Source organism: Cnephaeus nilssonii, assembly GCF_951640355.1.
Source record: "Cnephaeus nilssonii genome assembly, chromosome: 21".
Classification (NCBI taxonomy): Eukaryota; Metazoa; Chordata; class Mammalia; order Chiroptera; family Vespertilionidae; genus Cnephaeus; species Cnephaeus nilssonii.
This window is the reverse complement of record NC_137092.1, coordinates 12,703,703-12,730,216: the sequence shown is the minus strand read 5'-3', so window position 1 is coordinate 12,730,216 and position 26,514 is coordinate 12,703,703. Positions and strand designations below refer to the sequence as shown.

General features: G+C 46.3%; 1 protein-coding gene across 1 annotated transcript; it reads right to left on the bottom strand.

Moving 5' to 3' along the window:
• Positions 1 to 2,685: 2,685 nt before the first annotated feature.
• S100A11 (S100 calcium binding protein A11) lies at positions 2,686 to 8,103 on the bottom strand. Its single transcript, XM_079761579.1, has 3 exons — positions 7,948 to 8,103; positions 3,969 to 4,121; positions 2,686 to 2,988 (listed from the first exon to the last, which is right to left on the bottom strand). Exons 1-3 carry the CDS (start codon positions 7,948 to 7,950, stop codon positions 2,836 to 2,838), a joined length of 309 nt encoding a protein of 102 aa, XP_079617705.1. The 5' UTR covers positions 7,951 to 8,103; the 3' UTR covers positions 2,686 to 2,835.
• Positions 8,104 to 26,514: the final 18,411 nt, after the last annotated feature.

Here is a 26,514-nt window from a genome sequence, read left to right as displayed (position 1 = left end):
TGGCCTGGCTAAGCTGGTTATTTTTAAGAAAGGCTCAGGGAAAACCGTTAAGCGAGCTAGCATCATAGATAACTATAGTTTAAGATGGACTAGAGTGTAATGGACAGGGAGGAACCTGGCAATGCCTGTTTGATCCAGGTCTTCTCTGTGTTCATTGTTAAAGATGGCCCAGCAAACACTTGTTTACCAAACATTTACTTTTACTTTTCCATCTCCGTGTGTATTGCCTTTCTGCCCTTTGAAGGTTTAAACCACAACCTCCCCCCTTCTCCTTAGCTCAAGATGGCATATAAGCCTTAACTGCTCCGTCTGTCTCATATTCTTAGGGAACCCCCGTATGTATGTACATAATAAGTAGACACTGGCATGTGGTAGGTTGAGGACCAGAATCCAGGCTTGCTAAGACCCGGGGAAGAAGACTCTGTGGCGTGGTGAGAATCCAGGGAAGAGATGACTTCAGGAGGCATGCATGGGTGCAGTCCACTGTTGGCAGTGCTGTGCCCCAAGGACTCTGAGGGTGGCGACCAGGTTACTGGATTTGCTAATATGGTAAGGACTTGTGTGACGCTGGGAAAACAATCCTCGCCATGGGGAGGAGAAAGCAGCCCAACTGCAAGGAATTGAGGAGGTCTGTAGTGAGGAAAGGAGGACAGGGTGAGCTAGCATTTCTGAAGCAACCTCTGCTGCCCAGTTGGCATTAATTTATACCTTACCCATCTCCCACATTTGGGTTTCTTCCTCTGCCAGTTCATCTCTTTATGGGCTAGCTTTATAACGTTCCTGGATCCTTGTCTTTGTTTTGCATTCTTTAATATATATATTTTTTATTGATTTTAGAGAGGAAGGGAGAGGGAGAGAGAGATAGAAACATCAATGAGAGAGAATCATTGATCAGCTGCCTCCTGCACGCCCCCCCTCTGGGGACCAAGCCCACAACCCAGGCATATGCCCCTGGCCGGAACTGAACCCGGGACCCTTCAGTCCTCAGGCCGACGCTCTATCCACTGAGCCAAACCGGCCAGGGCTGTTTTGCATTCTTACCAGTGACTCCACAGGTCATGTTTCTTATTTTATTTTTCAAAATATATTTCATTTATTTTAGAGAGGAAGGGAGAGGGAGAGAGAGAAACAATGATGAGAATCATTGTTTGGCTGCCTCCTGCACGCCCCCTCCTGGGGATCAAGCCCTTGGCCGGAATCCAACCTGGGACCCTTCAGTCTGCAGGCTGGCGCTCTATCCATTGAGCCAAAGCAGCTAGGGCTTATTTTATAAAAAAAAAAAAAAAATTTATTGATTTGTAGAGAGAGAGAGAAGAAGGGAGAGGGAGAGAAAGAAACACCGATGTAAGAGTGAAACATTAATCGGCTGCCTCCTGCACGCCCCCTACAGGGGATTGAGATGCAACCCGGGCATGTACCCTGACTGGGAATAGAACCGTGACCTCCTGGTTCATAGGTCCACACGCAACCACTGAGCCACAGGTCATGTTTAATGATAATGTTACAACTAAGTCGCTGTGTGGATCAAGTATGGATCTGGTGACAGGAACACTTCTCTCTGCTTTGGTTGCGGTCTCAGAAGAGAGAAGTGGGGCGAGGGCTGGGACGACCTGTTCATACAGGTGCTCCAATTCATCGGAACCCAGTTCCCAGCCAGCACAGACCTGCTTTTCCCTCCCAGAGTTTTCTTTCTTGACTGTGGTCATCCAAGAATCGCTCGGTGATGACTGGGGAGATTTAGGAGATTAGGGAGAGCAGAGAAACAAAGCATGATTTATCGCAGCAGCTGCGCGGGTGTGGTCCTCTCCATCTCCCTGTTCCAATTCCCAACACACCTCTCACCAGGTTCACGGCCAGTACAATAGGGTCATTGTGAGGTGGGCGGGTGAGGTGAATCACCAGGTCTTCCCGAGGTGAGGTGGGAGGGAGATCCTCCCAGCCATCACCGGAGCTGGGCCGAGAACTGTTGGTGCAATGCCCAGCTTCATGATCCTTTATATATTTGCATGACTATATATTTTATTTATAAATTCTCTATTTGCTCCTTTTTCTCTCTTCATCTACTCCTGTTCTTGTTTTATGTATCCTATTTCTTGTTGTATTTACCTGAACATTTTAAAGATACATTCAAGTCCATTGCAGATTGCTCTCTCTTGTTACCTGGGTGCAAAGTCTCTCATCTGTTGCATATACTGATGGTCCCTCATGTGCAGTGTAATGTTTGTCTGTGAGCCCATTTTCTTTTAAAATTCATGTTTGTTGTTGAAAGTATTACAGATGTCCACTTTGTTTTTTTCTCCCCCATTGACCGCCTCCTCCCCGCCCTCACCCCTCCTAAGCCTTTGCCACACTATTGTCTGTGTTCATTCAGTCCTCCTTCCCCGCATTGAGAAAGTAAGCTCAGTGAAGGTGGGACCTTGTCTGTCTCGCTGACTGTATCCCCAGAGCCTGTGCCAATGCCTGTAGTAGGGATAGATATTTAATGAGTGAGTGATGACAAGTGGCACCTCTCCATCAGTCTGAGTAATTTAGAGATGGTTCCGGTTGGTATCATTAGTCATATTATGAATATACCCAAGATGCATTTTTACTATTTACTGTGCTGTTTCCAGTAACTGCTTTAATCAATTCAATTTACGTCCCTCCCACCATTCTCCCTCCCTTACACAAACTTACTCTCCAGTGTGTGTTTTAAAAAATACGTTTTATTACTACCAGCAGGAGCGGCCTGCATGGGGTGGCAGGTACGCTGGGCTCAGGGTGTGTGAGAAAATGATGATGACTGGGAAGCTTGAAGGAAAGGGGCTGGGGCTGGAGGCCAGCTCCAAGGGTTCTTCAGACAAACTTCTGGGAACGCTTAAAGGTATCATGGCAAGCTACCGCCAAGCCGCCGATAAGATTAAGAAATTCTTGGAAATCTAGCTGCCCATCAGAGTTGACGTCCAGTTTCTTCATCATGCGGTCAAGGACACCAGGGTCCTTCTGGTTCTGCAGAGGCAATAATAACAATAATATTCATAGTATCTTTATGAATAGCTCAAGATAGCATATAAGCCTTAACTGCTTTAAATTTATTATGTACATATATACGGGGGTTCCCTAAGTGTCCAAAATGCTTTCAAATGTGCTGCCAACATTTTGTTCTTGCAAGAGTAGGGGCTCTAGTATTCCCACTACCCAGACACAGAATCAGAGGTAATGTGACCTGGCTAAGGGGAAGACCTGAGGCTTGAACCCAGGTTTTCTGGCTCCTAGTCCAGGGTACTTTATGTGACAATTAGGGGTTATTCAATTTTATAAAAACAGTGGAACACTTTTTTTTCCCCCCAAGTGTTCCATGCAACTCCAACATACAAACTCTATAAAAAGTAGAGTGATTTGAAGTGAAAATGGGATGCCCTGTTTATCAGCCTTATCTCCCACTCATCCAACCCCCCAACACATGCACACAATTACAGCCACTGGTTCTATATGGCTACTTAAATGAACTACATTAGAAAGTCAACAGGCACAGGTGGCCAGTGGCTACCATATCAGATAGTGCAGATATATAACTTTTTTTTTTTTAAATCATTGGAGAAGGGACCATTGGACAGGACTGCTCTAGAGGCTTTGGGGTAGAGGGACAAAATTAGAAATCTTTTCTATTAGGCCATTTACCATTTTGTAAGCTCTTTTCCCTAAATGGTGGGGAAGTTCTCCCTATGTCAGGTAATTTGATGACTTTGATCTTGAAAACACATCTTATTCAAAGGAAAAGAGAGAGGAGATCCTTTATTAGTCCTTCAGAGCTCACTCTGAGGCCTGGGAGCTCAGCCCAGGCTGCTACGTGGACCCCCAGCTTGGAGTGAATGAAAAGGAGGCAGGAGTGTGGGGTGGGGGTTAGCTGCTGGCCCTTCCTTCCTGGCCAGTCTGCAGTCTTGTTTCCTTCTCTGGGTAGCGTGGGGGGTGAAGGCTGGGACCTGTACCTTTGTGAAGGCAGCCAGTTCCGTGTTCATGAAGGTGAGGAACTCCGTCTTGGAGAGGGTGAAGCTGTTGCTGTCCTTGCCAGCGTACCTCTGGAAAACAGCTATCAGAGACTCGATGCACCGCTCGGTCTCTGTAGGGCTGGACATTTTTGCCTTGGGAGGAAAAAAAAAAAAATTCAGGGCTTAGACGAGGGCAACGCATCAAGGACCGGAAGCTGGAGAACACTCCAGAGAATCTCATCTCTTCAGTTTGGGTCAAAGCAGTTCCTAAAGGACTGGGTCGTTTTTTAGGGGGCTCAGGGGCCTAAGACAAGTACAGAAAGTCACATCCTGTGAGTCCCCTCCCCCCCACATCACGTCATGGTTATTCCAGGTGAAATACAGTGAGTGGAAGTATGGAGCATGTGGGTAAGTTTGAAAGCAGTAGGCTGCCAAGATGAGAGGAAGGGTGACAGGGCCTACTGGTATTTTTTTTTGTGTATTTTTTTATTGATTTTTTACAGAAAGGAAGAGAGAGGGAGAGAGAGTTAGAAACATCAATGAGAGAGAAACATCGATCAGCTGCCTCCTGCACACTCCCTACTGGGGATGTGCCCGCAACCAAGGTACATGCCCTTGACCGGAATCGAACCTGGGACCTTTCAGTCCGCAGGCCGATGCTCTATCCACCGAGCCAAACCGGTTTCGGCTCTACTGGTATTTTTGAAACACGTGCGTAAATATATGTATACATCCACAAATTCATGTGCATCTCAAGTATTGTGTACAGATTTAAACATGTCCTGTTTTCCAGCGTATAGAGAGTCTACTGGGATGAACGAAATGGCAGTTCTTTGTAAAGCAATACTGAATTCCTGGGACTCATGCATTTCTAGTTGGAAACTAAAAGCTATTATTTTGTGTGGGGTGAGAGATCTGAGAATTTTTTGGATGTTCAAAAGCATCTTTCATATTTTATTTTATTTATTATTATTATTTTTAATCCTTACCTGAGGACATGCTTAGAGAGAGGAAGGTTGGGGGTGAGGGTGGGGGAGGGAGAGAGAAGAAGAAACATGGATTGGTTGCCTTCTATATGTGCCCCAACTGGGGACTGAACCGCAACCCAGACATGTGCCCTGACTGGGAATCCAGCTGGCATCCTTTTGGTGCACAGATGATGCTCAACCAACTGAGCCACACCGGCTGGGCAGCAACCGTGTATTTTACATGTGAGGAAGTGGAGGCATGAGAAGGGCATAGCAGAGTCATCCCTGGAATCTTGCTCTCCAGATCCCTTTCTGCAGCCCTCAGCCTTTGCTCCTTCTACTTCCAGATGTCATGAATTCCTACAGGAATGACTGGTAGAACTTCTCTGGTTACTTCAAACCAGGAAGGTTGACATGGGGGCTCTCAGATGGCTGCTCACACAGTTCCCAGGCTTTCTACAGAGCTGAACCACGGCTGAGGTTGCACCAGGAGCAGATTCAAAGCCTGTGCTGGGCTCTGCTTTCCCTTGAAGAGAAATCTTCAAGTAAATTCTGTCCTGCTGAGTGTGCCCATCATTCTAGTGGGCACCTTGGGGTCCCAGAAGTGAGGAACTGCTGGTCTCCCCCTAGTGGATAAGAGCAGCAACTGCAGACTTCCTGGAACACTCACGGGGCCACACCCTTCCTCTGAGGCTTTATCTGGGGCATTAACAATGGTCTATGTGTGGATGGTGACTTTTCTTGAGTTGTACTTCCTGGAGCCCAGAGGTGGAGGCTTTCAGGCCCCATAATTAATGAGCTAAAGATTGATCAGAGCCCCGAGGCTGAGGTGGCTGAGGGTCTCCCTCCCTCCTTCCTGTAGGCTTTTCCCTTCCCAGTCTCTCTACTAGTCGGTGCTTTACCAGCCCAGCCAGGTGCCTGCTGCCCACTGCGTCTGGGAGAACCTATGAAGCCCTCCCAGAGGCGAGTTCTAAAGCCCTTCTAGAGGCGGACTCTTTCCCAACAGTCACATTGTTGGAACTTTTTCTTAAGGAGAGAAAAGTGTTGGAAGGTTCAGGGTTTGGGGGAGAAACAAAATAGCATAGTCTAGAAACATGTGTTTGCACAACAGCTTTTCTTATCAGGACTCCTAGTAAAACGCACTGTCTTACTAATGTGTCAGATGACCAGAACAAGATCGGCTAGGAACAAGATCGGCTAGGAGGGTGTGCCAGATGGGGTAGAAGGTTCTAGACCAAGGGGCAAGGGACTGGTGACTTTTTTATAGGCCCACAGAGGCCTCCTCTGCCACGTTTCCTTGTGGAATTCCGATTGCTTTGCTTTTCCAGTTTCAAAGTGGCTTCTGCTTTAACTCTCCCCCCACCCCCCCAACATTGTTCTTGACTGCAGCAATTTAGACTATTTTTGTCCTCTTGAAAACTTGCTATCAGCCACAGGGAGAAACCTTGTTTCTCCCCAGGGGTAATTTTCCAGAGCAAACGCAAGAAACACCATGATCACATGACTGACATGGAACTGTGAAATTTGTAGAGCTGGAGGGGTGTGGGGAGACAGTGCTCAGGGCGGGGCAGTTGCTGAAAGGGAGGAGAGCAGGTCTCCTGCCCCGAGGCCAACACTCCACACAGCTCATTGCATCCTCAGAGTCGTATTTGGTGGGAACTATGGTAGTGGCAGAATTTTAACAAGGCAAACCAAACACTCAACATTTGAGGGGAAAAAATAAAATAAAAAGGAATGTGAAGAAGAAGTCACACTAGAAAGAAGACTCAAGGACTGAAGTTCTCATTCTTAACCAACACCCCCCTTTTCCTCCCAAGGACCCCCGGTGGCACCCCCCTTCCTCCTCCAGAGCATTCATTGCCAGGTTTCACCACCTGCTGGCGCTGGCTCTGCCTCTCCAAGTTCCCCTGTGGCTTTGTCCGTGGTTGCATGGAAAGGAGAAGAGGAAAAGAGTAGGTGGGGACACAGATTGACACACCGGAGCAGGGGTTGGCCCATGTGCTCTGGAAACGGCCGGATGGTAAGTATTTTGGGCCAGTGCGGTCCGTCATGGCTCCTCGCTCTGCTTTTGTAACGGACCAGCAACCACAGGGACGCCTCATAATGAATGGGTGTGGCCACGCGCCAATAAAGCTTGATTTGTGGATGCTGAAGTTTGATTTTCATATACTTTTCACGTGTCACAAAGTATAATTCTTCCTACCATTTAAAAATGCAAAGTCTACTGGTAGCTTGCGGCGGGAACAGAAACCCCATTTGGGTCCCCGGGTGGAAGTTTGCTGCCTCCCTGCACCAAAGAGGAGGCAGGTTTTGGAGGTGGCTTCATGGCAAAGGTAGAGAAGTCAAGGGTTCAAGGTGGGGATGGCAGGAGCTAAGGGGGCACACAGGTGGCGCAGGGAGTGCCTAAAAGAAGGCGGGGAGGGGGTGGGGGGGGGGGAGGAAAAGGAAGGGAGGGGCTTAGCTGGGCAGGGCTCCCTCCACATTCTTGGCTGAGGTTCCGCTCCGGGGACGCGCTGGCTTCCGTCTCTGTCCTGGCCCTTTGCCTGCAGTTACCGAAACTTGGATTTTCCCAGGGCTCCGACGACTGTTCTGAAGTGGGCCCTTCCTGGTCCACAGGAACAGCCGCGCACAGAGCTCCACCCCAGGCTGCGCTGTGTCTCCGGGCTCCGGGCCCTGGGGGCGCGGGCCGCGCAGCACCAGCAGGACCCCCGCCCCTCCCCGCCCGAGGGACCCGGAGCGGCCGCCGCCCGGCTGGCCATGCAATCCCCACCCCTCAGCCCGAGCCCTCTCTTCCCCCCCCCCCCCCCCCCGAAAACAAAGCGTCTCCGGGGGCCGCCCCTGGGCTGTGACTCCAGGTAGAACCTTAGGGCTTTTCCCCTTCCGTCCTCTCTCCTCGGATGGCGTTTTCCTGCCACGTCCACATGGAAACCACCGATCAAGCCTGGTGGGAAGGATGCTGTGGCTTTTTTCCTTTTGATTTCAGAGGAAGACAAAGAAAACGTCGGGCTTACCATGTCGGAGCGGAGCGAGGCGCAGAGGCTGTGAGCGGGGCGCGGCGCGGCGAGCTCTGGGCTGGGGCGCCCGCCGGTCCCTGCCCCGTCCCCCGCCTGTCCCCGCCCCGCAGCGCGGCCTGACTCACTCCGCCCGCCCCCTGCCCGCGCCCCCGCCGAGCGGATCTGGACTTGTCCGCCCAACTCCCAGGAAGCCCATCGGAGCCTTCAGCAATCTCCCTCTCTCTCCCCGCCCTGTGACCCTGGGAGCTTTTTGAAGTAGAAGTTGTACCGGCCGTATCCGTGGGTGGGTCTTTTCCTTGGAGGAGCTCCTCTGCTCCTGACACCCGGAAAGGTCCCGTTTGAAATGGGGTGTGGCCCACTTTGCAGAGCAGAAGCTCCCTGGAAGCGGGGCGCCGAGCACAGTGAACAGAGCGGGGATGTGTGCCGAGGGGAGCACCCCGCTCTTCAACTTCTCCCTAAACCGGTAACCGTTCAACAACCACAAAACTCCCAACCCCACACTACTGCCGTTACAAACGGACCCAGCCTCCAGGCCTGGGGTTGAGTTCCAGCCCTCTCTCTGATTAGAGGAACTGTTTCCTAATTCTGAGCTGTAGTTGTCTCAAGGGTAAATTGGGGATAATAATTAAGGAGATCATAAATACAAAAGGGCCCTTCAAATGGTGAGTGTTACAGAACACGAATGACTACTTGCGGTAGTGCTGTGGGTTCCATGGAATGTGCTTTGTAAACTGTGCTCTGCTGATGTTGGGTGTCACGATCCCTCTAACCAGTGGTCCTCAACCTTCCTAATGCCGCGGCCCTTTAATACGGTTCCTCATGTTGTGACCCCCAACCATAAAATTATTTTTGTTGCTACTTCATAACTGCAATTTTGCTACTGTTCATGAATCATAATGTAAATATCTGTGTTTTCTGATGGTCTTAGGCTCTACAGCAGCGGTTCTCAACCGCACGACCCACAGGTTGAGAACCGCACGACCCACAGGTTGAGAACCACACGACCCACAGGTTGAGAACCGCACGACCCACAGGTTGAGAACCGCATGACCCACAGGTTGAGAACCGCACGACCCACAGGTTGAGAACCGCACGACCCACAGGTTGAGAACCGCTGCTGTAGAGCCTAAGACCATCAGAAAACACAGATATTTACATGACGATTCATTAACAGTAGCAAAATTGCAGTTATGAAGCAGCAACAAAAATAATGTTATGGTTGGGGGTCACCACACATGAGGAGCTGTATTAAAGGGCCGCAGCATTAGGAAGGCTGAGAACCACTGCAAGGCCTTCCCTCCTCTCACTTCCGGTTGCCTCTGTCCTCGTAGCCGCCCTCCTTCATTCCCTCACCTTTGAGATGGCATCTTCAGAGCAGCCAGAGTCCCCGGGCAGGCAGGTGGGGGCTAACTGTTATAACTGTTGGCTTTCCTCCACTGTCTGCCTAATTTATTTATTTTTGAAATGTGTATTTATTGATTTGAAAGAGAGAAAGGAAGTGGGGATAGAGAGAGACACATCGACTTGTGGCTCCACTTACTTATGCATTCATTGGTTGCTTCTCGTATGTGTCCTGACGGGGGACCAAACCCGCAACCTACGTGTATCTGGACGATGCTCTAACCACTGATCCACCCAGCCAGGGCCACATTTAGTTTCCTTTATGTTCTTCCAGATATCTCTCATGCCGATGGTTGGGAACCAGTCAAGTCCTCCCTCAGAGTTGTTTTTTCGGTCCTCAACTGTTGTTTCAAAGTTGAGAAATGTTCTCTTTCCTAATGAGCCACAGGAAATTATCACATGCACGTTACATTTCTACTCCCAAAAGACCACACACTATCAGATCCATGTCCAATCTGTGGTGATCCGAATGTGTCGACCAAATATTCTGGGTGGCTCTGTATTGCTTACTCTTTTTTTTTAAATTTCTTTATTGATTAAGGTGTCACATATTTGTCCTCCTCCCCCCACTCCCATCCCATACCCCTCCCCATGGATGCCCCAACCCCCTGTTGAACTTAACCATTGGTTAGGCTCATATGCATGCACACAAGACCTTTGGTTGATCTCTCCCCCCTCCCCCCACCCTCCCTTATCCTCCCTCTGAGGCCCGATAGTCCGATCGATGCCTCCTTGTTTCTGGTTCTGTTCTTGTTCATCAATCTATGTTGTTCATCATTTCCCCTAGATGAGCGAAATCATGTGTCACTAGAGATATACTTATAAGAATTGAATGTGAGACGAGCAATAATAGTTATGCTGACAGGCAAATGAATCAGTCTGTAGTGAGTTTCTTTCTGGACCAACAGTTCTTTTGAGACCCAATATCAATGTCCACCAGTTCCTTATGAGTACATGTCGGCACTGACCCCTCAGCTCTGGATGGTGGACAAATGGTGGTAATGCAGGCCCGACTCCCTCTGGTTTGGTCTCGGCCGGACCCAGGGGCGCGGCTTCACCCGGATCCAGGGGCCCACGGCCTCACCCGGATCCAGGGGCACACGGCCTCGCCCAGACCCAGGATTTAGCTTCACCCGGACCCAGGGGCGCATGGCCTCACCCGGACCCAGGGGCACGTGGCCTCTCCCGGGACCCAGCCTCACCCGGATCCAGGGGCACACGGCCTCGCCCGGACCCGGGATCTAGCTTCCCCCGGACCCAGGGGCACGTGGCCTCACCCGGACCCAGGGGCACGTGGCCTCTCCCAGACCCAGGGTCGCGTGGCCTCACCCGGATCCAGGGGCCCACGGCCTCACCCGGACCCGGGGCCCAGGCTCACCCGGATCCAGGGGCCCACGGCCTCACCCGGACCCGGGGCCAGGCTCACCCGGATCCAGGGGCCCACGGCCTCACCCAGACCCGGGGCCCAGGCTCACCTGGATCCAGGGGCCCACGGCCTCACCCAGACCCGGGGCCAGGCTCACCCGGATCCAGGGGCCCACGGCCTCACCCAGACCCGGGGCCCAGGCTCACCCAGATCCAGGGGCCCATGGCCTCACCCGGACCCGGGAATGTATTGCTTACTCTTCGTCTAAATTCTTCATCTTGGAATTCAAGGTCCCTTGTGGTGTAATCCCAGCTGTTTTTTTCATTATCTCCCTTCATTCGCTGTGAACTCGGGTTAAGTGGAACTTGTCACTGTTGCCTGTCAGCAGGGTTGACCCTTTAGCCAGTTCTCAATGGAAAGGCCACAGTAGTTGTGAAAATATTGAAATTCTTCTCTGCCAGTTGCTGAGTGGCCTCTCTTGTTGCCTAAATCCCGAGTGCCATCCATGTCCCTCTCCTGAGCAATGAATCCCCAAAGCCAAGTAACGGGGGTTAATGCATGGTGTGGTGAGGGCCTCTTGGACTTGCTGCAGCCATGCAGCCAGGCCACTATTCTGATTGGTCAGTGCTAGGTCATGTTTTGAATATCTTCCAGGCTTTAAGAGCCCCACAATTTCCCACCTATTTTTTTTTTATAATCCTCACCCGAGGATATGTTTTTTTTAAAACTAAATCTTTGTTGTTGAAAGTATTACATATGTATTACATATGTCCCCCGTCCCCCCATTGACCCCCTTCTAGCTCTGCTCCCGCCTCCCCCCGCCCGCCAGACCTTCACCACCCTATTGTCTGTGTCTATGGGTTATGCATATATGCATACAAATTATTTGGTTGCTCACTCCCTACCTACTCACCCTCCCCCGCCTTCCCTCTGAGATTCCGCAGTCTGTTCCCTGCTTCTGTGTCTCTGGATCTATTTTGTTCATCAGTTTATTTTGTTCATTAGATCCTACATATGAGTGAGATCACGTGATACTTGTCTTTCTTTGACTGGCTTATTTCGCTTAGCATAATACTCTGTCGCTCCACGCTGTCTCAAAGAGTAAGAGATTGTTCTTTTTTACAGCTGCATAGTGTTCCATGGTATAACTCTATTACACCAGGCCCTCAGAGCCAGGGAGTCATTACAGTTTTGCATGTGAGAAAGAGCTAGTTAGATTTGTTTTTAATGAGTGGGAAAGTCACATTTGTTTCACCAAATAGGCCTCTTTGCACAAAAATCAGCTTAAAGACCAGGTGTTTGCTCACACGCACACGGTGTACCGTATATTTACTAAAATGCCATGAATGAATTACTCTTCATTCTTTTTCCTATTTAGCCAGAAGTTGGCTTTTAGGCCCACAAGTTGCAACCCCAAATGTATGTAACCTCGTCTGTCCCACAGCCAAAAGGGGTCCAATGGACCCGTGGTGAGCATTGGCCACATTTCCCCACTGGAACCACAGACTGTGGGATGGACTCTTATCATAGTGTTTACACAACAGTCTACAGTGCTCTCTGTAGGAACTTCCATTACCCGCCGCCCCATCAAACAAAACATTATTGTAGCAGTAACTCCTGCTGTTAGTAAAATAGTGACTTGTATTATGTAATCAACTTTGTGAAGGAAAGTGATCTATTTAAAAAAATATATATATATTTTTATTGATTTCAGAGAGGAAGGGAGAGGGAGAGAGAGATAGAAACATCAATGATGAGAGAGACTCATTGGTTGGCTGCCTCCTGCACACGCCCTACTGGGGATCGAGCCCACAACTCGGGCATGTGCCTTTGACTGGACTCGAACCTGGGGCTCTTGGCTCAGTGGATAGGCCAACGTTCTATCCACTGAGCCAAACCGACTGGGGCACAGAAGAGATATTTTAATGGTTCCTTCCAGGTCAGAAATCCTCTGAGCCTGACACCCTCCAGAGGCGTACTATGTTTGGAGCCTGCCTCTCATTTCTCAAAGTTCAGACTTGAAGCACCGTCCTCACCAGCTAATTTGTAGCTGCAGATTTAAATATTGCTGAAATGTGGGCGGTTTCCTCTCTGTTGACAGCCTTTTGCAAAGTGCCTGCCGAGGTGGCCTGTTCCTGGAACCGGCTTTCATGTCTCTGCACATCCTTTGCCCTGCAGCCCAGCCACAGCCCGGCTTATGTGGAACATTCGAGCCTTGGGCAGGAAGAGAACAAGGTCTAGATTCCAGAGGAGAGAATGTCTCCTCTCTCTCCTCCACGGATCAAATGTGGAGGCGACTTCGGTTGTTTTCTGGTTTATAAGACCAGACATCCCTGGGGCTTCGATCCCTCTGGGTTTTTATTATGATTTCAAGGCTTATGTTACTCAGGCCACTGAGAACTCAGCTAAGTGTTTGCTGGGTGAATGGATGATTTTTATGTAGCGGAATCTTGGAGCCGATTCCACTTGAGATCCAGGAGCAGGGGCAGGGTGAGAGCTTGGTTTCTGGGCTTTCCTGCAAATACTCGCTCATCTTACAATTCAGCAGGGCAGCCCTTTCTTCCCGAGAGCTTTCCTGCCGGCCCCTCCTGCCCTCACCCCATCCAGGGGAGCTGACCGCTGGCTCCAGAGCACCGTGCACAGATGTCCTCGACGGTGTCGGGCAGCTATTTATCTGCACGTACACCTCTTTTTGCAGAGGCTGCCAGCTCCCTGAAGACAGAGGCCATATCTGACTTTTTTCAAAATCTGCCAACCCATTGCACAGTTTTGGCTTCCAATCTGTAAATCTCCTGTGACCGTAAATTTCAACCTTTCTGTTCTTCCTCTCTATGATCGAACCTATCAAATCAAGTCTTCAACACTTTACAGTGAAGTGTTTGCCTGAGACATTGTAGATATGTCTCTAATATGCACATTTTAATTTTCTCTCTTTAAGGTAATTGTTATTACCTAAAAAGCAATATAGACTTATTATTTAAAAATTTCAAAGATGCTGAAGTGAAAAGCAGAAGCTTCTTATCCCCCTTAGACCCACTGGCCTTTGTCATTTGTTTCTTGGGGTGTTTTCAGTGGTTGTTTTGATTGACATATGTGGAGTCCCACGGCATACACTCATTCACCACTTGCTTTGTTTTCCCGTAATGATCTTTTTTGGACATTTTTTCATATATCAGTGCCTATATTTCCACCTCCTTCTTCTGAATGACTACATAGCATCCTGTAACACAGATACAAAATCACATACTGTATCTACGTTACAGATATATATTTCTGGGAACACTAACAGTGGGCTTTTTATTGAAAGACAACTAGATAGTTTCATTTTTTCCCCTAAGAAATATTCTAGAGCCCAGCCGGTGTGGCTCAGTGGTTGAGCATCGGCCCAGGAACCAAGTGGTCACAGTTCAATTCCCGGTCAGGGCACATGCTCCAGTGGTAGGCTTAAGCCCAGTGTGGGGGGTGCTGGAGGTAGCCGATTGATGATGTTTCTCTCTCATCGATGTTTCTATCTCTCTATCCCTCTCCCTTCCTCTCTCTCTAAAAAAAAAAAAAAAAAAAAAAAAAAAAGTTCCAGAAATCCTGCCCATGCACAGGCATATCTGAGGAGAAACACTTAGAAGTAGAATCAATGGTTTCCAGAATATGAGCCTTTACAATTTTGACAGATATTGCAAAATTGTCCCTCAAGAGTTAATAGTTTTTTTTAATTACAATTTTGTTCAATTACAATTGGCATTCACTATTATATTAGTTTTAGGTTAGACACATATCTCTTGCAAAGTAATCCCCCCATAAATAAGCCTTGCACCTACCTGACATCACATCTAGTCATTACAACGTTATTGACTGTATTTCCTAAGAGTTAATAGTTTTTGATAGAAAACAAGTCACTTCTTAGGTCTGTGAATCAGCAAGTCTGCTGAGACACAAAACGTTGAATGGACACAAAGGAGTTAAATGCTGTGGTACATTCTTGTGTTTCAGCCTGAATTGGCAGCATCTCTGGAGGCTGTTACCTCAAATGTTGCTTTGGTTTCTGGCTGCCTCCTTCAGCTGCCCTCTCCTCATTTCCCAGCCCAGCCCACAGCTCCCCTCCCTCCACACTGAGTGGCTCCCCCCCCGCCCCCCCCCCCTGGTAAAATTTCCCTCCGTTGCTTAGTCACCCCTTGCAAACAAACCCAGCCACGCCCAGGAACAGGAATTACCTGTTTCTCAGTACCTCCTGCTGCTGAAACCCGCTGCGATTTCCCAGTTATTACCCTGAGTGCCTGAGCGGGCCTCCCCTGGTGGTTTGGTGGGCATTGTTTAGGGAAGAGAGAAAAGCAGATGCTCTTCTAGAGCAAGACGGTGTGAAGTTTAAGAGGGCAAATTTAAAACACCAAAGAAAGCAGGCTTCAGAGGCTCACAGTGGCCCTGACCGGTTTGGCTCAGTGGATAGAGCATTGGCCTACGGACTGAAGGGTCCCAGGTTCGATTCCAGTCAAGGGCATGTGAGAGATGAGACAGAGGGCCAAAAACCAGGACTACAGGCTTTATTAGAGGAGAAGGACCCCTGCCGGGCTGTCTCGAAAGGGGAGAGTAGCAGAACGTGCAGAGGGGAACACGCCTTTTGAGGGGAGGAATGGGAAGGGATGGGGCTTAGGGTACTTGGCACGCGCTGATTGGTGGTTTCATATAAGGCACATGATTAGGCACTTAGGTATTTAGGAATCAAGAGCTTAGGGTATTTGGCAGGTGCTGATTGGTGGTTCAATGTACAGTTCATATAAAGTGCCTGGTTAGGTGCTCAGGAATGTCCAGGCCGCAGGTGCAGTTTACATCATACTCCGTCCATCAGCTGGGGGAAGGGAGGATCTATCAGCATGTACCTTGGTTGTGGGCACATCCCAGTAGGGGGTGTGCGTGCAGGAGGCAGCTGATGGATGTTTCTCTCTCATTGATGTTTCTAACTCTCTATCCCTTTCCCTTCCTCTCTCTGTAAAAAATCAATAAAATATATTTAAAAAAAGAGGCTCACAGTGTGGGGATGGGAAGATTATTTAGTCTGTAAATATTTATGGAGCTCCTAGCTCCTACCATGTGTCAGTTTAACACACCAAGGCACCCCGTGCGTGCCTGTGGGGTGTTGGGCATGAGTAGGGCCGGGTGTCTGCCTGGGCCTCCTGTTCTGGTCCCATGTGCCAGGAGTAGAGAGGGGCCTCTCTGTACTTGGGTCTCTGGGTTTTATTTCTTACGGAGAATGGCCCTGTCCCTCCCCTCTAGGTCAGGCTAGTCCAGTGATGGCGAACCTATGACACGCGTGTCAGCACTGACACGCGTAGCCATTTCTGATGACACGCGGCCGCATGCCGAGGATGAAACATTTGCTGCTCCTGAGGATGAAACATTTGTGACTAGAGTCTTGGAGTTAGTTTTTTCCTCAAAGTGACACACTACCCGAGTTATGCTCAGTTTTTTGGCGAAGTTTGACACACCAAGATCAAAAGGTCTAGTCAGTAATAGATCTAGTTGCGGACAGAAAACCATAGTGGTTTTGATGGCCTCAGTGGAAAAAATGACGTTTGCTCCTGTAGGATTTGGGGCCTGGAGCAGGGTAGAAGCTCAGAGCCACTACCCAGGAAGTGACTCAGGGACAAGCAACGTCTGAGTTCTGCTTTCCTATCTTCAAGGAGAGCTTGTGGGGAGGTCCGAGGGTGGGTCCCTGAGTGGAGCTGCTAAGGGCTCACAGGACCCAGCTGGGGGCGTGGTGTGGGTGTGGGTGGTGGGGTGGGGTGGTGGTTGGGGGAGTTTGGGGATGGGAGTGGGGTGAGGATAGGGTGAAGGGATGGGGGTAGGGTGGGGTGATGAGGTGGTGGGGAGGTGATGGAATGGTGGGGTGGGGTTGTGCCTATTTCTGATAGGCTCTAGGTTCCACTTGATTTCTGACCTAGGACACCTCAGTAGCCAGAACTCTGATTTAGAGGTAGAATACCACCTGTTGGCACAGATATTTGGGGGCTATTAAAATGCCAGGAGGCCTTGTCCCAGAAGCTGCCAGAGGGAAGGGCTGTCGTGGTACCTCATTCCCACCCCCACCTTCATTGCCCACAATCTCAGAAGGCAGCAGCCCCTGGGACTTCAACTGTGGGGAGGACAGCAGGGGCTGGCGTTGCTGCGGGTGCAAGCTGGTGGGGGGAGGGTGGGCAGACACACCTCGTTCATTTCAGGTTGCAGGAATTTTATGAGGCCTTAAACCTTCAGTATACCAGGAAAACTAATCATCAGCATTTACCATCTGGACCCAATACACCCTTCATCTATCATCTATCTATCTATCTATCTATCTATCTTTGAATCGTTTTATAATTTGTAAAAGTAAAGACTAGAAATCTTACCATTTACAATAGTATGGATGGACCTAGAGGGTATTAGGCTAGGTGAAATAGATCAGTCAGAGAACGACAAATAGCATATGATTTCACTTATATGTGGAATCAAAGGACAAAAGAAACGAACAAAACAGAAACAGACCCATAGACACAGAGAACAGACTGATGGTTGCCAGCGGGAAGGGGTGTGGGGGGCTGGGTGAAAAGGTGAAGGGATTAAGAAGTACAAATTGGTAGTTACAAAACAGTCATGGGGAACAGAGTTAAATGAATAAATGGCAATCAATATGTACCTATCAATAATTGCTTTAAATATAAGTGGCTTAAATGCTCTAGTCAAAAGACGTAGGGTAGCTGAATGGATAAGAAAGACCCTGCATAGATATGCTGCCCAGAAGAGATCCACCTCAGAACGAAAGATGCACACAGACTAAAAGTGAAGAGATGGAAATGGAAGTGAAGACCTGTGAGCACTTTCTGCCCTACAACCTCAATTCCAGATGAACACGAGAGGGTAGAATCTTTCATCCATTTGAAGCTCCATGGAAAACAGGGTGTAACCTCACTGTCAGCCCCGGGGCCAGAGCAGTGAAGTGGGGTCCTTTCCCCCAGTCCCTGTTGCCTAAAGATGCATCTACTTGGGACTTTGCAGTCAGTCACCACAAGGTGGCGAACAAGCCCCAGGCATGAGGTTCTGAGGCCCACACACCTCCCGGGTTGGGTCCTTTCTGGATGGCCCCTGAATGACCTGCTGTAAATGTGGGTAAAGGCACAGACTCCATGGTACATCTGGAGGAGGGTGTGATCCCAAATATGGAGAGAAGTTAGGATTCATTCATTAGGGTAACGACACCTATTGAGTGAGTGCTTACAATTGGCTGGATGTAGGGAATATGGGTGGAGAATAAGACAGAGACAGAGTTTGTGGTCTAGTGGAGTTAGCATAACTAGTGTGGTCAGTGAAAGGGGAAAGCTCCCTGCAGTGTCCATAGTCATGGTACAGATGGCAGGAGACCGCCAGGTCATTTCACGGTGTCGAGTCCCCTGTGGGAGAAGTCTGGAGATCAGAGAAGTCACTGCTGCGGGTAGCTACCCCAGTGCTCATTCTGACTCTGCCTGCTGTGCAACCTCAGACAACTTACACAATCTCTCTGAGCCTCAGCAGCAAGATCAGGTGGTCATCACCTCCTGGGTGTGTCATTGGGATACCGTGCGGCTCAAGGAAACTCTGTGTTGTGGTGTCTTTTAAGATCAGCTGAGGAAAAGCCTGTACAAATCCCAGTTATTACATTTATTATGGAGTTCAGTGTGATTAACCATGAGGCATTTTTCCATCTGATAAGGCTTTTTTAAATACACTCAGACCAGTAATTACAGAAATTTAAGACTTCCCCCAAACACGTTCACAATTACTGGGGCACAGGGTGGACTCCAAGATCCCTAATGCATTCTTGCTCAGCTCAGTCAAGCTTTTGTTGATCAGAAAATAGAAAAAACACACACCCAGAAAACTCTTGTTCTTTGTGTCTTTCTTGTAGAACGATAATAAGCCCAGTGACTAAAGAATAATTACATTGAACCAATTTTCCTTATGTATCAAGACCTATTTCTGAAACTATGATTGTTAAGGATTTTATTTTAATTTTTTAAAATATGTTTTTCTTGATTTCAGAGAGGAAGGGAGAGATAGAAATATCAATGATGAGAATCATTGATCGGCTGCTTCCTGCATGCCCCCTACTGGGGATCGAGCCCGCAATCTGGGCATGTGACCTTGACCAGAATCGAACCCAGGACCCTTCAGTCCTCAGTCCTATGCTCTATCCACTGAGCCAAACCAGCTAGAGCTAATTGTTAAGAATTTTAAGTAAGACCCAAGTCAGTATGGGGTATTTTCTTTTTCATGGTTCATATTGATGTAAGTGTAGATCTCAAAACAATTTTGATTTATACACGATAATGTATAACTTCCTGATTTTTGGATTTTTGAAAACATTACAGATAAAATCTAAGATTTCTTCGACTAATGCTATCACTCCTGGTCCCTTTTCCCTCTTTGCAGAGGTAATGACCACTATGACTTTGGTGTTTTTCTTTCAGATCTTTACCTTTTCATTTTTATAGGTAGAGAAAACCAAGAAGGATATGTATATAGGTCTTTACATATTTCCCCCTATGGCTTCTTTCACCACTAGCAACCTTTAATCCTTTTAGGCAACAGGATAGGGTATGGATAAAAAACAAGTAATGCCTTACCACTTTATTTTTTATTTTTATTTATTATTATTATTTTTAAAATATATTTTATTGATTTTTTTACAGAGAGGAAGGGAGAGGGACAGAGAGCTAGAAACATCGATGAGAGAGAAACATCAACCAGCCGCCTCCTGCACACTCCCCACCGGGGATGTGCCCGCAACCAATGTACATGCCCTTGACCGGAATCAAACCTGGGACCTTTCAGTCCGCAGACCGATGCTCTATCCACTGAGCCAAACCGGTTTCGGCATGACTTACCACTTTAAGTGTTAAGTCCTTAAGAAGAAGAATAGAATTTGATCTCCATGCCCAAGTAGCTTACAATATAAACGAGGAGACCAGACATCCTTACAAAACAATTGGAGAACATGCGGATGCGGGATGAAGGCCTCATCACTGAAAAGGTAGAATTCTCCCGGAGGTGTCTGGGGGCACGTGCTGCCTGAAGGGGCAATGAGGGTCACAGAGGCTTTAAGGCTGTTCCGGAAACCTCAGTAATTGATTACTGACTGGGTCATCAATGACAGCAACTCCTGGCCAGAGTCACATTGACCTTAAGGACAGAATGGATTTGGGTCCTTCATGTGAAACTCGGGGCCCTGCTTGTAGGAGTGTGGCATCTCTGACTGAGTATCTCAACATTTGTGGGCCTTCCTTCCTTCATCCTAATCTAGATTCTGAAAAACATATTCCTGCCATTAAGAGTAAAATTGAAAATACATATTACTGTATATAAACCAAAGTGTGTCTTTCTTCCCTGTTTATAATCTTTGAGAGGAGGCGAAGGCTTAAATTTCCCCCTTTTAATCTATTTAGTTAAAGCCTCTTCAGGTAGATTTGAAGCTTCTGGCAATAAAACACATAGACAATAAACTAGTAAAATAAAAAAATAGGAAAAAGGAAAATTCAAAGGCACCAACTGTAAGGATCAACACAACCGCTGTTATTACACCCCAAACTTTCTGGCTGCAGTTCCCAGAAGAAAACATCAGTTATCTGGTCCTTCTGATAGGAAAGCAAGATGTCATTTTTACATTTTTTTATGAAGAAAGATAGTATTTCTTAGAGTTAAATTTTAAAAGGAATGTCTCCCGTGGGGCTTTATAAGGGTGCGCACCTCCTGGTGAAATGGACAAAATTCTCAGCAGCGTTTTGGCAACCAAACCAGTGGTGAAGTTTACATGTCTCTTCTGTGTAACGGAAACTGAAGATGCGCATGGGGAATTGTTATTTTAAAAATTGGGTAGGTGACTTTAAAACTTATCTCAGTGAAGGCGATTCTGCCGCAGAGATAAGTGTAGTCCCTGTATGTGGCCTTCTTGTGATTTTGTGCAGGCCAGGGACAGAATTTAGGCTACTTGAGGAGAGGAGGTCTACGCCTCCTACACCATCTGTGAACAGCGCTCCCCAGCAGGAGTGTGAGGTTGTCCTCCGTGGTGAGCACAGCGTGCTGGTGCTCCCTCAGCTCAGCCCAGGAGGGTAGGTCTTCAGACTCCACACACCAGAGGAGCGGGTGTCAGGCAGAGGGGCATTATGAAAACGGAGGCACTGACGGTCTTCTTGCCTGGATCGAAGACCGCACATCTCTGCATGGAGATGGGCCACGGTGGCAATCTTTCTCTTAATGAGAATCCCCGACTTGCGCCACTCTGTGTCATGTGTCAGGAATGACTGAACGGCGGTGCGCACTCTCCTATGGATCATGGGCATGAGATGTAAGTAGGAGGTGGTTCCGATTGACTTTGGGAACCTGGCCTCTACCTGCCCGATTTGGAGGCTTTGATCTGAGGCCACTATTCAGTGCAGCGGCATCTTCAGTGGATGTGTCACAGTCCCTGCAGCACCCAGCGGCCATCACCGACTCAGCGCGGTGTCTCCCGGGGGTGGGGAAGCTGGGCTGGAAGGAAAAGGAGGCCTTCGAGCAGCTGTTTCTTTAGGCTGCTCCATCTTCTCGTGTGTATCCTGTTTACATTTGTGGACCCAGAACCTGAATGATCCTCTCAGGGATCTAACAACGAAGTAAGGGGATGTATCCTTTGCCCAGAGGGCCAACCTCAGAGATCTAGAAGGAGCCAAGATTGTGAACTCCTGAGGCCAGTGACCTAGCCCTGGCTCTGGCAGCTGACACCAGGCCATTGGCCTACATGTACCCATCTTGTGCCACAAAATGGAGAACCTGTCCCTGCCCCGCTTGGGACAGAATAGCCGTGGACCATGTGCCCTGTGATGTATATGCTTAAGCAGAACAATGGAGTCCACAGTGAGTCTGAAACAGAGAAAAACATTTTCATACAAAGTGAGATTGCCACAGGCTGTGTGAGCTCTCCCACTCTTAGTAAGAGGGAGTTTCTAGGCCCAAGGTCCATTCTGTGCGGCCGAGTACATGTCAAAGACTGTGTGCAGGAGCTTGCCTTTCCCAACAAGGCAAGCCGCTTCCCCTTTCGGGGTCTTACTCATCCTTTCTGCAGACTATGAGTTGACCCCCTCTTCTGAAGTGGTTCCTAAACTGTGTCCAGGACTAGTTGATGAACTTCCTGAGATTTTTATGCAACATTTTTAGCAGATACACAAACTAAAGCACAGAGAGGTTAAGTAACTTGCCCAAGGATGCACTGTAAGTGAGTGGCAGACCTAGGATTGATTATAACCTGGGCACCACCGTCTGACTCCTAGATCCATGTTTTTAATATTACTCTATTCTGCCTTTGTTCCTCATTTCCTCACTTCTTAAATACTTCGCTCCTGGCATTTTGAGGACGAAGCATGATTTTTTGTTCACCATTGTCATAATAGCTAGTACAGGTAATGCTCCTGGAATGATATAGACACACGCTCAAGTGCTTTGTGGGGCATTGATTTCCAAGGGTTGATCCTCCCAACCCTGCTGTCCTATTCGAAATCAATCATGAAGACAACACCACTTTCTCAGACCCCTCAATTTAAATTAGATCTCCCTGTTGGTTTTTTCTCAGAGCACTTATCATAGTTTGTAATTATGTATTAAAAAATTTTTTTAAATGACTATCTTCTTTCATCCGACTGTATTCTCTATGAGGTGAAGAATTATATCTGTTTTGTTCATCACTATACACCCTGTATGCATAGTTCAGTAGCTGGTCAAATGTTGAATTAATAGATAAACAAAGTGCCTCCCATGGATTTGATACGACTCTAGGCCCAAGATAGTAAACACACATGTATTGAGTACTTACTAATGCTAGGCGGTTTGTATATATAATATACATAACATACTTTTATGTATATTATTCCATTTATTCCTTTTAAACAAACTTTTTTTAATTGAGGTATAACCTCCAAATCTTAATGTACATTTGATGAATGATCACAAAATAGACACTCCCATAAAACCACCACCTCCATAAAAAAATAGCACATTAACCACTGCCCCAGAAGTCCCTTTCTTGCCCATACTCTCTCCTCTCTAGTGGTACCATTATCCTGACTTCTAGTAACATAGACTATTTTCTTTTTTTCTGTTTTAATTTTATGTAAGTGCAATCGCTCTGTATAAATTCTGTTGTGTGTGGCTTTATTTTGCTCAACATCATGCTTATCTAGTTCTTTGATGCTGCTGTGTGTGGCTGTAGTTCTCCTTGCTATATAATAATCCATTATGTGACTATAATACAAATTATCAGTCCATTCCCAGTTGATGGGCCTGTGGGTTATTTATCTTTGTATGCTCCTATGAATATTTTTGACCATGCCTTTTGGTGCCTTTCTGTTGGGTTCTATATCTGAGGTGGAATTACTTGGTCATAGGGTTTGCATATGCTTAGCTTCAGTAGATATTGCCCTATCGTTCTCCAAAATAATTAATATATCAATTTATGCTCCTGCAATCAGTGTGAGAGTTCTACTTGCTCTTCCTCTTTGCACACTTGATATCACTTTTTAATTTCAGACACTTGGTATGTCTTCACTGTGACTTATTTTGCATTTACCTAATATCTAACGAGATTGAGTGCCATTTCATCAGCTTTTTTGATGTCCTCTTTTCTCAAGTGCCTATTCATGTCTTTTACTTAAAAACTTTTTTTTTTTTTTTTTAGAAATTAGTGTGTGTGTTTTTTTCTCATTGACTTATAGGCATTCTTTGTATATTCTGGGTACTAGTTTTATTTTTTATTTTTTTATTCTACATAATAACCCTGTGGTTTGTTATAATGACATTTTACACAGGCAGATGTTGAGGTCAGAGAGCTTAAGTTGGGGAAATAACACTCAAAGAACAATTAGTGAGTAGTACCAGCCAGTAAGCATTAATGTATTTATCTGGGTGGTGCAGGCTATGAATGTGATATAGTCGTTAAAAGATCAGTGACTTGTGGGAAGAGGTAGGACTTAGTCTAGGACTTTAAGGACAGGTATGATTGAGGAAGTAGAGAGGATTTTGAAACACTTTTCAGGAAAGGTGAATCACAAGTGCAGAAGCATGGAGTTGGAAGCAATAATACGATGAACACCTTGGCTTTGAATAGTTCTTTGCAGTACTTTAGAGTTGGATTCTTCATGAGGGCAGGGACATGCCTTTTCCATTCACCAGGGCATGTCCAGTGCCTACCATGCCTGGCACATAGCAAGTGCTTAATGAATATGTTTAAGTGAAATGATTGAATGAAATTGGTCCAAACAATGTTCCTGCCAACATTGTAAGACAGGATTTAAATGATCAAGGTCAGGGTTAAAGGACAATTAGATGACCAACCCGATGCTCTTAGTAAGAGTTCTACATTTCTAAATTGTAATTAAAGGGATATTATAGAGAGTTTGATCAAGTTAGACTCAATGTGGTATGTAGGAAAGTGGAGTCTGTCACAGAGAGGTCATGAACCGAGAGATGAAACAATGACTTGCAAAATTCTCGAGTGATTAAATGAGGAATTGACTGGAAGCAGGGGGACCAGCTAAGAGGCTATTACCATAATATTGGTACTTATTCACTAAACATTTATTGCAATGATAGTATATATCTGATGCTATGCTCCATAGTAATGCAGAATAGCAAGACATGTAAGTGGTGAACCTTGCCATCAAGGAGCTTATGGGATGAGTGGAGAGCTAAGAAAAACACACAAATAACTGTAATTCAAGGAAGAAAAAAGGCGTAAGTAGAAACTATGGAGTTAAGGGAGGAGGACAACATCTGTTTTGTGGGAGCCATCAGGAAAGGTTAAGGTAGTATTCTATAGCAGCATTTCTGCCTGCCTCTGCCTTCCTGCTCCCTTGGCCCTCTCTATCATACTGGGATGACCTCGTGTATTTATTGTTGCACTTGTTGCTTGTGTCTCCCCTCCCTCATTGGCTAAAGAGTACTTATTTGTTTTGTCACTGTTGTACTTCTAATGCTTTACCCAGCATATGGAACTAATATGGATTTTTCAATAAAATCTTGGGATGAATGAAGTGGCATTAGAGTTGGATCCCAGAGGATAAGCAGGATTTGGACATAAATCTGTAGAAAGAAGGGAGAGACAGTATTTTTAGGTGGAGGGAACTTGAAGTCATATAGGGAGAATGAAAGCTGGATATAGAAAATGGGTTTAAACAAGATCCTATTGAGATCCTATAGTGAATTTATTATTCATGACTTTTGTTATTTTTATGGTCCCTGATATATATTGCCAAATTGCTCGCCAAAAGGGATGTTTAGTTTATGCTCAAATATATGTTTTTCTTTGTGTGTGAATTGTCTCATGTCTCTTGCTCATTTAAGAGAATGCCTTTTTTTTTAGGTAGGAATATTCATTATGTTCATTCATGTTTGTAGGTAGAATGAAAAGACCTGAAAATGTTGAGGGGGAGGAAATGGTGAATTTTAGATTCTGGAAGAGGTGTGAGTTGAAGTGGAAGAAAATTGAGCCTCAACAGAAGAATACAATGGGAAATGGGGTATTTTGGCTTCAGGAAACCTGTGATGACTACTTTATTCCTTTTCTGTGTCATTATTAAGTCCTGAGAACATAATCTTGTAATTATAGTTCTTTTAAGAAAACAGAAATTGCTAAGATTGTTTTTGTTTCTGATCAATGTCTTTAAGGCTCGATGGAAAATAAAGGGAGAAAAATGAACCAAGAAAAGGTATTGATCATCAGATTGTTTAATTGTTAATTTTAATACAGTGCCCTTAGCAAACCATATGGATAAACATTTTGTAGACTTAGTGGATGGTTGATTATAAGATTTCTTGTGGAATCAAGCATACTTTAGATTTGTATTCTCTTTCCTCTTTATAATTATTCTGATTGCTTATTTGAGCCAGAAACTATGAAAAGGCTGGGTAAAGAGTGGGATTTAATAAAAGTTTGTTGAATGAATAAATGAATGAATGAATATGTAGCATAGATTTAGTTGCAACTGGACATTAGTAAAGAAAGTCATAAATCTTTAATTGGGTGCTAGATATCACAATTATTTTAAGTTATGGAGATATCTGAGATTATTTTGAGGGATAACATTTTAGAATAAACTTAAAATCTGTGTGAAAAATATCATGAAACAGAATTATCTACAACTATGAATTAATGATATTTTATGATGGTAAGATAGTATTGTAGAGTCACATACGTCCTATTGCCACATTATAAAAAGCCAATTAATCAATTAAAGAAATTGGCACCTGTTAAAAATGTGAAGGGGATTTTTCCATTTTTAGTGACAGGTAAATTGTGGTAAATTATCTCTTGACAAAGTCCATTTTAGCACTTGGCAATAGCATCCTATGATAGGATGTTTGTTCAGTGTGACATTTCTTTGGTAGTAGCTCTCACTGCTGAATACTTTATTATTTGCTCTTGTAAAAACTTAGGAAGGAAATTTAAAGGATTATTAATCTGCATCTGAATGTGTACATGTGCGTGTTGAGGGTGATCAAGAGGAAAGAAGTTCAGGGCATGTTGAGATGTACGAAGGTCTCCTAGGATAATGATAAGGATTCATTGCTTTGTGGTCTTGTTCCTCTTTCTGAGGGTAGCATGCTTATCTTCCAAGGCCTGGGCAGCTGATGTTTGTTGTGCGTCAGCAGAATCCTTACCAGGCAGAAGCTTCCTGGTGTACTATGTAATGCTTGGCTGTCATTGGAAAAGACAGGAAAATCTGAGATCTCATTGCTGAGCTGGTGATTGCAGAGGCTTATACCCTGGCTGT